Below are 13904 nucleotides of genomic sequence, written 5' to 3' on the forward strand. Positions count from 1 at the left end.
GAGTTCAGTTTGAAAAAGAGTAACTTGAGGAGCATTTTCTCTTTGAAACAGTGAGCTCTTCCCAAAGACCCACTCACACATTGCCTATGCTTATGGGTATGCTGAGACACGCGAACGACATCTTTAAAGATCCGGTTCCCACACGAATCCTTACACCAAGGGTAGATAAAAAGTATAAATCTGCACCATCAGATCCACTTTACATCAAGGGTCAATTATATTTAGATTCGGTAGTTGTTTCTAATGCCCGTAAACGGGCAAACTCACAAAGATCGAGGGATGCTCCTACTCCTGACAAGGAATCTAAATTAATAGATGCCTCAGGGAAAAGAGTAGCTGAGCAGGCAGCAAATCACTGGTGTATTACCAATACCAAGGCTCTCTTAGCCAGATACGACAGAGCACACTGCGAAGAATTGGAACAATTGCTCCAATTTCTACCTGATAAACACAAGTCTAAGGCACACAACCTAGTTCAGGAAGGAAAGCTAATTTCCAACACATCTGTTAGATGTGCTTTAGATGCATCCGACACTGAGGCTCGTGCAATCAACACCAATGTCTCCTAAGAAGACATGCCTGGGTTAGAATTTCAGGATTTAAACCCAAAGTACAGGCTTCTATTTTAAACACCTTTTGATAAGGAGCATCTCTTTGGTCCTGTTGTTGACACTTCCTTAGAGAAGATGGAAAAAGGACAGAGACGTTGCAAAATCTGTGGGTGCCCTGCAATCCCCATTTAATAGGGGTTCTTTTCGTCGCTCATTTTGCACATGGGGTCCCAAAAACATATTCACAGACAACACCTCTACATCATATAAAGACAACACTCCGTCATCCTCTTCAAGAGGTTACTTTTGAGGCAGATTTAAAGGCAATAATGACAAGGGAAGAGGTAAAGGTTCCACACCCTGCACTTCCTCCTCAACAAACAGTGACTTGCCTCCCCTTCCCCCGATCATTTATTTTTATTTATTTTTTACACTTGTATGGCACGCAGCTACCCAAAAAGGATTTCCTGGCGCCGACGACATGTAATTTTAGCAGAGGTATGAGATGAGCATGATCAGTATGGTTGTTTCTGGAAGAGCCAAGTCTTTATGTTCTTCCTAAACCTGGCGTAGTTGTCTTCTTTGCGAATGTGGGGGGGGAGTGAGTTCCAGAGAATAGGCCCTCGGACAGAGAAGGATCTTCCTCCCATTCTTGTCAGTCTGAACCTGGGGACCGCGAAGTTTGCTGCTGTTTGGGAGCGCAGGTTTCTTGCTGGTAAGTAGGGAGTAGCTAGTGATTGCAGGTATTCCGGTGCCGTTCCTGATATAATCCTGAACATATAGCTCAGTGCTTTGAACCTGAGGTGGTTTTCCACCCTGAGCCAATGCAGGTCGCTCAGGTGCTTCGACACACTGGCCATTTTTGGACTTCTGCACAAGAGTCTCGCAGCTGAATTTTAGACGAGCTGTAACCGTTTGATGTCTGCCTGGTTTGAGCGCAGATAAAGAATGTTGCCGTAGTCAAGACGAGATGTTATAAGTGCGTTGACTACGGTCTTTTGGGTGGCAAGGGGCAGCATCCATAGGATTTTTTTCAGACCCTTCATGATGGTGAAACAGAGGCCTGCCACTTTATTGGCCTGTTGTTTCATGGAAAGGGCGTTATCAATGATAACCCCTAGGTTTCTTACCTGGGTTGCAGGGGTGGGGAGGTTTCCTACCTCGGGGGGCCAGTGGGAAGAGTTCCATAGATCTTTATTTTTCCCTAAAAGGAGGATCTCGGTTTTGTCACCGTTCAACTTCAGCTGGTTGGTGGACATCCAGCTGAAGATTTTATGGAGCCCCTGTTTGAGAAGGCAAGGAGCTAAAGGGTTAGAGTCTGACAGTGAAAAGATGATCTGGGAGTCATCAGCGTAGGTCATGATACGCTGTCGGCTAGGTCAGCTAAGGGTCTGAGGTAGAGGTTGAAAAACAGAGGGCTCAGAATGGAGCCCTGAGGTACTCCGTGTGGGGCACTGAACGTATGCAAACAGGCGAGAGCAGAGGTGATCTGGAATGTCCTGTGTGTCAGGAAGGACTCGATCCATTTTAGAGCGTCACCACGGATACCATTTCTCCCAAGGGTGGTCAGGAGTTTGCTGTGTGAGATGGTGTCAAAAGCTGCACTCGGGTCTAATAGGATGAGTGCGACCGTTTGACCGTCATCTAGAAGTTTCCTGATGTTTTCGTTTACACCCAGCAGGGCGGTTTCCGTGGAAAATCCCGCTCTGAAACCCGACTGTGATGGGTGAAGGAGGGCATTTTCCTCGGTGAAAAGAGTAAGGGCAGAATGAATGTGTCTTTCCAAGACTTTGGAGAAGACTGGGAGCAGAGATATGGGTCGGTAATTTGCTAGTATTTCAGGATCGGCTGAGGGTTTTTTCAAAAGTGTATTGACCATAGCGTGTTTCCAGAGTGATGGGACTGTGGAAAGTTGAAGGTAAGAATTTAAAGTGTCGGCTATAATGGTCAGGGATGGGGTGTCAATCTGTTTCAAGACACTAACGGGCAAAGGATCATGAGGGGAGCCCGATGTGATGGTCTTGAGGGAGGACTTAAGTGAGTCCACGGTTATGGGAGGACAGTGTTCTAGGATGTTTATTTCGGCCAACCTCAAGGGGATGTCCTCTTGTGAGCCATTCGCGGAGGAGTTGGAATTGATGTCCAGGATGATCCTGTCAATTTTTTCAGTGAAAAAAGAGGCAAGGTCTTGGCATTGTTTTTTGTTTAAAGGGCGGGTTGTTGCGGTTGTTTGTGCACCTGCAAGGTCTTTAACTGTGTTAAAGAGCGTTCTTGCCTTGTTGGGGGCAGTGTTTATAGTATTTGCTACATAAAGGGCTCGGGCCCTAATGCAGGCAGTGTGGTAAATATTTTTGGCTTTATTATATATCAATTGTTTTTCTTGAGTGTAGTCCTTCCGCCACTGTCTTTCAAGGACTTTGCACTTTGATTTTTCGATTTTTAAGAGTTTGTTGAACCAGGGGTCTGGGGGACGGTGGTCATTCCTTTTTGCCTGGGATGGAGGGAGACATTCATCTGCTGCATTTCCCAGCCAAGAATGTGTTGCTTCGGCTATACTTTCCATATCCAGGGCCTGGGTAGGGGGTTTATTGACAAGGGTTTGGTTTAATTTTTCAGCATCAAGTAGCTTCCAATTTCTCATGGAAGTCGCAGGCCAGGCCATGTTAGTTGGAGGGAGTGCTGGTAGTGTTAGGCAGAAGTGAATGAGATGGTGGTCTGACCAGCAAATTGGACTGTTTTTTTGCCATTTTAGTTCGGGAACATTAGAAAATATGGGGTCTAGCAGGTGTCCTGCCTTATGAGTGGGTCCTGAATTGAGCAGTTTTACGTTGAGTGCAGCTAGGTCATCCAGTAAGTTACTGCATGCCATGTTGGTGGAATCCTCGAGGTGCAAATTTAAATCTCCAAGAAGCGTGAAGTTTTTGGAGTCAAGATGAAAAGGAGTGATGTGGTTTGCTAAGTTAGCTGCCCAAGTGTTGGCATTTCCGGGGGGCCTGTATATTAGGAGACCGGAGAAAGTGAAGTTAGGGTTTAGGGTGATTTTAAAAAATGCCGCTTCACATTCTGGGATATTGACTGACTCCAGATTGCAAATGAGTTCTTTACAGAAAATGATCGCAATACCCCCGCCTACTTTGCCCTCTCTATCTTTCCTCGCAATGGCATAGTTGAAAGGGAGGGCGGTTGCTATATCCGGGCCCGCACTTTCGTGCAGCCATGTTTCTGTTAGGAACAGGACACTGGGTTCATTGTCTAGTAGGAAGTTAAAAATGTCCAGTTTATGCTGCGGTAGAGATCTGCAATTTACACTGTAAAAGGAAAATTCGCAAGCAGCATGTTTAGGCCGTCGGGACTGCGTTAATTTGCAAGATCTTGGGTCAGGGTAGGGTTGAACATTGGTAAGGGTAACATTACAGTTAGAGCAAATGGTGCTTTCTGATGGCGTTAGCACAGTGCAGTTACTGTGTTTTGCAGGACGTAGGGCTCTTAATTGATCGGAGCTCATACCTGTAGTTTGGCGGGCTGGTGGAGTATAGTTCCATGCCCCTTGTTCCGGCCTGGCCCGGACGGGCATAGACGGGCTGGTCTTAGGCTTGTCTTTGACGTGGCTATGGCGCGGTCGCAGCGCGTATTTGCTGCGCGTCATAGAGAGTGTCCGGCTAATGTAGAGGACGGGCTAGTCATCAGCTCCGCCTCTACACACTCGCTCACCCAATCAGTGCCTGCCCCGGCCTGGAAGCCGAAAGAAGGTACCACCCTGCACCCTCCACACAAACAAGCCTAGCGCTTGCGCTGGACCGGGGCTACAGGGGTCACTAGTGCCTTAAGGTGAGGATATACAGAGGTATTAAAAATTCAACACACGGTGCAATTTGTAAAATCAATCGACGCAGTGCTATTTTAAAATTATTGTTATCGCGCTCAGAACATAGTCGTTTTACAGCGCTGCTCGGCTGGGACAGGTATTTAGCATTACAAAGTAAGCAGTGCAATTCTCATTCAATCACACAGCAAGTCGTTCTTAGCATGTAGTGCATCAGCATACAATTCGCTCATCAAATGTCATTCCACGCCTGTCGGGGGACATGTCTCTCAATTTCTCCCCGTCTGGCATACAATAACTTCAGACAGATGGGTCCTAGGACTTATCCAATCTGGTTATTGCCGGGAGCTTACCTACAATCCCCCAAACATCCCTCCACGTTCACACAAAATGTCACCAGTGCATCGACACCTCCTGAAACAAGAGGTTCTTTCTCTTGTGCTAAATGGAGCTATACAGGCTGTACCATTAAAATATCAAGTCTCCTGCGTGTACTCCCTATACTTTCGCATACCCAAAAAGGACGGCTCTCTCAGGCCTATATTAGGCCTCAGAGAACTAAATCCATATATTCACATGAACAAGGGGGGCGTCTGGGGAGGAGGCTGTAGCCTTTTGAGTTCAATGGACGTTGAGTGCCTGGAGCTGTGTGTCCCCAGTAAAGCACATGAAAGGTCCTCTCCACTCCCCCCCCCCTTTCCGACACATCCCATAAATCATTGGTTCAAGTCCCACGAGCCCTCATACCTGGCACCTGTGCCCGAGAAATGTGCCAGTCTGTTCTTCACGGTGAGATGTTGTTACAGCCTGTCTGCCCCACCCCCACCCCCAGCAGAGAGGCGCATATGTGCCCTCCCATGAGCGAAGAAGGAAGAAGACGTAGAGAGATACTGACCCCCCTCCCCCCACCCCATGAGAGAGGCACAGAAAAGGTGGGTGGGTGGATGGATGAAAGGGTGGATGGTTGAAGGATGAATGTATGGATGGAAGGATGAAAGGGTAGATGGATGAAAGATGGATGTAAGGGTAGACGGATGGAGGATGGATGGATGGAAGGATGAAGGGTGGATGGATGTATAGATGGAAGGATGAAAGGGTGGACGGATGAAGGATGGATGGATGAAAGGGTGGATGGATGAAGGATGGATGGATGGATGTGTGAAAAGGTGGGTGGATGAATGATGAGTGGATGGATGGATGAATAGATGACAGGGTGGATGGATGGATGGATGGATGGATGGATGTATTGATGGATGGAAGGGTGGATGAAGGATGTATGTATGTATGGAAGGATGAAAGGGTAGATGGTTGAAGGATGGCTGTATGGATGGATAAAAGGTTGCATGGATGAATGATGGATGGATGAATTTGTGAAAAGGTGGGTGGATGAATGAAGGGTGAATGAATGGATGAAAGGGTGGATAGATAAAAGATGTATGTATGGGCGGAAGGATGAAAGGGTAGATGGATGAAGGATGGATGGATGGATGGGTGGGTGGGTGGGTGGGTGGATGAAGGAAGGATGTATGTATGGATGAAAGGGTGGATGGATGAAGGATGGATGGATGGCTGGAAGGATGAAAGGGTGGATGAAAGGGTGGATGGATGGATGGATGGATGAAGGATGGATGGATGTATGGATGGATAAAAGGTTGCCTGGATGAATGATGGATGGATGTGTGAAAATGTGGGTGGATGAATGATGGGGGATGGAAGGGTGGATGGGTAAAGGATGGATGTATGGATGGAAGGATGAAAGGGTGGATGGATGGATGGATGGATGGATGGATGGATGGATGGATGAAAGGGTGGATGGATGAAAGGGTGGATGGATGAAGGATGGATGGATGGATGGATGGATGGATGGATGGATGTGTGAAAGTGTGGGTGGATGAATGATGGATGTGATGAGGTCTAACAGGTGCATTTATGGTTGTCAATAGTTGTTGATGATACCAGTTTCTAGAAACATTTGTTGGAAGGGTGTCCTTAAGCCTAAAAAGGTTTTACAAGGGGGTCTCGGTATCAAAAAGTTTGAAAACCTCTGCTCTAATCTCACAGTTTCAGCACAACCACCCACTACCAGCTCATTTACACATGCAGCTGCTGGGAATGATGGTGTCTTGCATCATGATATTTCCCCATGCAAGACTTCATATGCGTCCCCTTCAAGAATGCTTAGCACGTCAGTGAAATCAGTCGCAGGGTCAATTGACAGATCTAGTGTTGGTAGACGGCCACTCCAATCGCTCTCTGCAGTGGTAGAATCCACAAAACGTATCCAAAGGACGGCCCTTCTTCGACCCAGTTCCACAGACCGTGCTAACAGCAGACTCATCGCTCACTGGTTGGGGAGCTCATCTCTAATCTCACTCAGTTGAAGGTTTGTGGACACAGAAGCAAAATCAACTTCACATAAATCATCTAGAGCTGCTAGCAGTGTTTTTAGCGCTCAAAGCCTTCTAGACTAATTTTGCAGGCAAAGCTGTCCTAGTCTGTACCGACAACATGACAGCCATGTATTACAGACAAAAACAAGCGGGGACACACACTCCCCAACTGTCACGCCTTGCACAAGTCATTTGGAAGTGGGCCATACGTCACAATATTCATCTCCTGGCAGAACGCCTTCCAGGAGTGAACAATCAAATTGCAGACCTTCTCAACAGGCAGAGAAAACAGATTCATGAATGGGAACTTCACCCTCAAGTTCTCCTCCCATTCTTTCAGATGTGGGGCTTTCCACAGATGGAGCTGTTCGCCGCACATGAAAACGCAAAATGCCCAAATTTTGCATCCAGGTATCCGCACCCATTGTCCAAAGTCAATGCACTATGGCTGAATTGGTCAGGGATATTTGTCTACACTTTTCCACCCCTCCCACTCATTCCATGAGTGGTTCGGAAGCTCAGACAAACATCCCTCACACTGATACTAGTAGCTCTCACATGGGCCCATCAACCTTGGTTCACTACCCTGTTGGACCTCTCAGTAGTTCTTCATCAAAAACTACATCTCACACCCAGTCTCCTCAAAATATCATTTGTTACTTGCCGCAGTCACGATTGGCTTTCACATCCATAGGCTTACATCTTGCTGCAATAGCGGCATACCTTCAAAATAGACAACATCTGTCCCTTTTTAGAGTACCTGTTATCAAAGCTTTTATGGAAGGACTCAAGAGTTATTCCACCAAGACTTCCACCTGCTCCAGTGTGTAATCTTAAACGTGTCCTTACTAGACTAATGGGTCCACCTTTCAAGCCATTGCATGAACGTGAACTACAATTTCTCACTTGGAAAGTTGCTATCCACATTGCTATTACATCACTGAGGAGAGCCGGTGAGCTTCAAGCACAAACCATAGAGGTACTCTTTATCCAACTCCACAAAGACCAAGTGGTTCTTCGCTCGAACCTTAAGTTCCTACCTAAAGTAGTATCTGCCTTTCACATCAATCTGTTGAGTTATCCGTGTTCTTTCCTCAACCAGATTCAGCAGCAGAACGGGCTCTATACACTTTAGATGTTAGAAGAGCGTTATTATATTATATAGAAAGAAAAAAACCATTTTGGAAAATGAAACAACTAATTGTGGCTTTTGCTCCACCATACAAAGGCAATCCTATATCTAAATCTGGTATTGATTGGTGGATTGTCAAATGTATTCAAACATGTTATGCAATAGCGAAGAGAACTTTACCAATACCCCTAGAGCGCATTCCACCTGCAAACTAGAGGCTACTATGGTTTTGTTAGGAAACACCCCCATAGCTGACATCTGTAAAGCTGCAACATGGTCTACACCGCACACATTCACCAAGTACTATTGTGTAGATGTGTTAGCGAGACAGCAAGCTAATGTAGGCCAGGGAGTACTTAGAACACTCTTTCAGACAACTGCAACAGCTACAGGTTAGCCACCGCTTTGGGAGAATACTGCTGTATAGTCTATGCATCGGACTGGCGGTCGAGGAAGATGTGTGACTCCATACATGTGTTAAGAAATACCGGTTTGGCATTATTGTGAAGAGTGAGGACTTCATCATAGCTGTAAGAGGCGTTGGCATACAATCCTATTGAGATGGATTAGAGAGTCTATACTACGAATGGATGTAGTTTGTGATGGTAGAGCCTTATTTGCCCAAAGCCTGAAGATGCCTGAAATGTTGAACGGCTGAAATGCGTCGACTGTTTTTCAGAAGGCACCATAACATAAGAATTTATGTTGAATATATGAAATAGATTGGGAGGAGCCTAATTACAAGGAAAGGTTAAAAGATTATACCTTTAGATGCTCCCTTAAGTTTGGTTTTTGGTGACTTGGATATAAGGAATGTTTTTTTGTAATTATTTGATAGCATCCTTTTTGATATAATTGTGGGCAAAGAACCCTAAAAAAGGTTCAAAATAATTTTTGTATTTGTCTGTACATTGTATATATGTGTGTGTATATATGTTGAAATTGTGTGTATATATATATATATATATATATATATATATATATATATATAAAATAGAAAAAGTAAAAAAGTATATTTTTTTAAAATATGGTTTACTAAACTAAATATATTTACCAACTATTGACTTTTTTATTTTGAATTTGGTGGATTGCAAGCTAGTTGAATGAGTGTAAAACTAAACTCTTGATTGATTTAGTTCCTTTGAAAATAATTGAGTGAGGGAGAGATAATTATTGGTATCTATCCCCTAAAAAGTATTGGTAAATGGTCTATAGGCATCACTTTGATTACCTTGTATAGTCTATGCAAAGCATGTGATCTACATCTCACATGCCTCGAAAGGAAAAGGTTACTTACCCAGTAAGCATCTATTCTTGGCATGTAGAGCTGTAGATTCACCTGCACCCACCCACCTCCCCGGTACCTGTACCTGTTGCAGTTTCTTACTCGTATGCATACGCATGGACATCTCTATTCTACTCTTACTAGCTCCATTCTCACCCTCTGCTGGTAAACACTTGAACAATGGAGTTGATGGCCATGCGCACTATCACGAAAGGAGGAGTCACCTTAACTCGTGACTGGAAAGACTTCTTCGAAGAAAAACAACTTGTAAACATCCAGATCCAACACTAGATGGATGGCAGGAGTATGCAATGCATGTGAATCTACAGCTTTACATTCCAAGAACAGATGCTTACCGGGTAAGTGACATTTTCCATTTCATTGATGAATCAAGAATACTGGATAAGTAATGGGAAGTTTTCCACTTTGAGCCATACCAGAACAACACCAAACAAATACTGTGTGTTATTTCTAAAGATCTGTGTTTCTTTATGCTTGGTATTCAGCTTCCATCTTCTTTTTGTGGATAGCAAAACTCAAACAACCAATTGCATAGATGGTATTGCATGTTTGTTGTAGGTGTAGTGTTAGATGTCTAAACATATATGTTGCATTTTCTTTCTCAGATTTGGTGAATGCACTGAAACCCGATTACGTAGCACCTCTTGTCCTGTGGCTTTGCCATGAAAGCTGCCAAGAGAATGGTGGTCTTTATGAGGTTAGTAAAGGATTTTTCTTATAGTGTTCAGTTTCCTCCTTTGCAAAATCTTTACTAAATGTAATGTTCCAGCAACAGATGAAGTTTTTTTCTTTGGTCCGTGCATGTAGGAAGGTGAACTTTTGAGCATGAGCCTTAGACATTAAACCGAAATAGTTTTGTATTGGTGGCAGTAGTAGATTATCATAGGTTGAACAGGTTGTTGTTTTTTTATTTTTATTAATATATCTATTGACATTTTCTTACCTGCAGTACAGGAACAATACTCAACACAGATTAGAAGACATTTCAGTACTATAATCTCAGCGTCCGATTTAATACAGTGGTGGAAAGCAAGGCGGCAGTTGCCTGTCCCTTCGGTTGCCTTCATGCCCATTCCCCCCTCCCCTCCCAGGACATCACTGGGAGTCAGTAAGTGTAAGTCCATAGTCAATCAATCAATCAGTCAATCAATTTATGTAGCGCGCTACTCACCCGTTAGGGTCTCAAGGTGCTGGGGGGGGGGGTTGGGGTGGGGGTAGGGAGGGAGACGCTACTGCTCGAACAGCCAGGTCTTGATATGTTTTCTGAAGGAGAGATGGTCCTGGGTCAGCCGTAGGAAGGTGGCGAGTGTTTAGGCCATGGCTTCCATATTCTCCAGAACATTTTGGGACAGACCCTTGCTTGATAGGTCGTTTTCTCCCCAAGCATATACATGTCCATATTTTTCTTCCATTCAGTCAGTGTCGGGCATAACTCCGCCCCCCACACCCTGGCCGGATCCCGCTTCGCCACCACCAGCCCTAGCTGGAGTAGTAGAACTTTTGTCCTAGGGAGGTCAACTTCCGTGGAAATTCCCAGCAGAACTAACTGCGAGTTCAGGGGGGATCTTCACTTCCAGAATGGCCCCCAGCTCCTCCAGCAAGTCCCCCCAGTATCTCTGAAATCTGGGAACACTCCCAAACCGCGTGGAAGAATGTACCGACAGGTGCTCGACAGCGCAGACAATTCGGTTCTGCAGCCCTCCCTATGTGATGTAGGCGTGCCCTATCGTAGTATGCCCAATGTAGATATTTAAGTTGTATCAGTCTTAATCGTGATTTATTGGCCACCTCTCTGGGGGTGCGAACAGGTAGTTGTTGACTATCTTACATTAGTCTTAACAAATCAAAAATATTTTGCACATTCAGTACAAAATAATGTTACTGATTTTAGTTGTGAAGCACCAGGGATGCTACTTCAGCTTTTTAAAGTTCTGAACAAGTTACCTGTACATTACATTGCATAATTTTCACCCAAACGGAGAGGGAAATGTGAATATTCAGGTTCCAGTGCCTTATCTTCCTACTTCATCACACACTTTTTATTTTATTGACTAGCTTATTTAATTTAGGCTATATTCGCAAAGGGAAACGTGGCCAAAAACAAGTGGACCACCATGAATAGAACATGAAATTTGCATGTGCTCGTTAGTAGGAGACATTGGGGAACAATTCAGATCTAAGGGGCATATAACAAGCATACTGGGATTGTAGCAAATCCACATTTTCTACACTATCACCCCAGATTTTTCAATTTTTTCCGGACCCTATTTTTGCTGTGCTTAAAATTCTCTGTACTGCTCCCTCTTTACACATGGTTAGATTAATGTATCCCTTACTGACATATTTAAATTACCTACAATTCCCTAGTATATGATGTAAAAAATATATATACATATTTACACCCAGGGCCTTGAAGATAAATACCACTTGTATACAGCAGCACCTATTGTGCTATCCACAGAGTGGGCCTGTGAAGCATGGCTTCAGGCTACCTGTGTAGGCTTGCAGCAGCAGCCTGAAAACAGTTGTCAAATCTGTCAAAATACTACTTTTTGCTAGGCGGAAAACCTGCTTTTAAATATTAATAAGTCACTCCTAAGTACACCCAGTTGCCCACAAGATAGGGTACCTGATAGTTAAAAGTAGAAGATGCGCGAAATTAAAGATGGCATGTTCCACCAAGCCCTAGCCCGGAAAAAGCTATTTTTACAGGCAGCACTATAGCTGCGTCCTAGAAAATGTACAGATTATAAACGTTATTGTGTAAAAAATTTTTATGAAACTGCTAGAAAAGTATTCGAAAGATTATTTTTAATGTTTAGTAAAAATCCAATTTGATGGTAATGCTGTATTTTTTATAAATATTTAGGAAGCATACGTTTTAGAAAGCTTCCTTTTACCTGCCTAAACCTTCAATAGGCTAATCAGCATTAGCCTACTGACAGCTGGTTTGCCTGTGCTTCACCTTATTGAGGCATGAGAATCGCCCCCAGTGCAGAAACAGTGCCTGGGTGTGGGAGGGTGTTATTTTCTCCTTGCAGGGAAGATTAGTTTGAGTGGACCCAGGAAATTATTTAACTTGAAAAGGGCCTGCTCTTTCACAAGTAATGTAAGGTGTTGGAATAGGAGCTATTGAATTTAAAGCATTTCCAGCAGAACAGGCTCAAGTGTATGAGCATTGAGACGATAATGCAGTCATAAAACCAGAGGGTTACAAATGTGAGGGAAGGTGTGGGTTTTCAGTAAATTGAGCCATAATATGTTAAAGGGGGCTAAAAATAGATCGACTGCTACATAAGTGCAGCATCCATCTCCAGGTCTGTTTAGTCAGCCTACCCATTTTCTGAGTTGCTTAACAGTTCCCTAATTTTAAAATATTGACATTTGATAGACAAAAATATATTCACATAAAAACAAAGTTAAAGTACCTTTATAGCTAGGTATGCTAATGATATTAGCCTAAATTAGTGAAACCCTAGAAATTCACTGAAAAAAAGAAAGCTTAGCATGCAGCAATAGCTAGGTGTTGAAATAAGGTAAAACAAATGTTTTTAAAAAGTGAAATTTACAGGTTATAATTTACTGACCTAACTATACCTTGTTATTCCACTATGCACTGATTATGACTTTGTATATTACAATACTCGATATGTTAGTTGATATTATTGCTAACATCACTGATGTAAAGTAAAAATCAATTTCACACAATAGGCTGCATCATATATAATAATACCACTCAACTAGAAGTTAAGTGTGCCTTATTAATACACGTGTTTAAACATCCTATTAAGAATGCTACCCACGGGGCTGTGGCCAACTGCCGTGGGAAATGGCTGTGTGGTAGCTCATCTCCGACACACCACTCCTGAAAATCCCATAAAAAGACATCATGCCGAGTGAAAATTGCTGAAAATGAGACCTATTAGCCCCTACAACGTAGGTATACAGTGCACCAAACTCTGTCCAGATTGGGCGAGTGCAAGCAAAGCTCTATCCGGACCTGTGCCTCCGTGGTGTTAGACGCGGAGCTCGCCACAAAGACCTCTGATCGCCCGACCGCGACAGCGACAGCACCGCAAGTGTGGTAAGGCGCAGCACTATCACTCACGGGGGTGGGCAGAGCACCATACATCAACACCCATACCTGCTCTGGTCTCGGCCTGGCCCCCGGGACTGCTGAGTGATCATCGCGCCCTGGGGACTGTCTACCATCGCTCAACGCAGCCAGCGGCCGAAGTTAGACCCGCACTCTGAAGCTTGTGCGCGGCGACCTGAAGAACCAGCAGGCATTGAGGCGCAGTGAAGGCACGCACATGACTCGGATGCTACCTGGAGAATGAGCGTTGAGTCGTGCATGCCCCTACCCAGGCTCATGAAGCGTGCGACACGTGGAGTGACGTCAGCCCTCCAGATCGAGCACCAGTGACAGCACTGCGAGTGTGGTAGAAATAAAGCCAGCACACCAATAACAACACCTAGACCTGCTCTTTTGACTTCCTCCCTCACGAATATCTGGAGGAGATCGCGGCCTGCAGGCGTCAACTTGTGTTCAGAGCGACTGGCAGCCGCAGCAGGATTCACACCTTGAACCTCATGGGTGGCGCCTGAGAGCATAACAAACATGAAACCCGTGAAGTCAGGACCCTAATTCTGGTGCTGACGGGGAGTGTTAACCATAGGCAGGGACTACCACCAACAAGAT

The 13904-nt window shown here is 44.5% G+C and overlaps 1 protein-coding gene across 1 annotated transcript in view; it reads left to right on the forward strand.

Moving 5' to 3' along the window:
* Positions 1–13904, forward strand: part of HSD17B4 (hydroxysteroid 17-beta dehydrogenase 4) — an 883985-nt gene that overhangs the window by 325752 nt on the left and 544329 nt on the right. Inside the window, exon 9 of the mRNA XM_086961070.1 lies at positions 9808–9899. Coding sequence (XP_086817196.1) covers positions 9808–9899 — 92 coding nt within the window. The remainder of the gene's footprint in view (positions 1–9807; positions 9900–13904) is intronic.

This window comes from Lissotriton vulgaris, chromosome 3_1, assembly GCF_964263255.1.
Source record: "Lissotriton vulgaris chromosome 3_1, aLisVul1.2, whole genome shotgun sequence".
NCBI classification, from domain to species: domain Eukaryota; kingdom Metazoa; phylum Chordata; class Amphibia; order Caudata; family Salamandridae; genus Lissotriton; species Lissotriton vulgaris.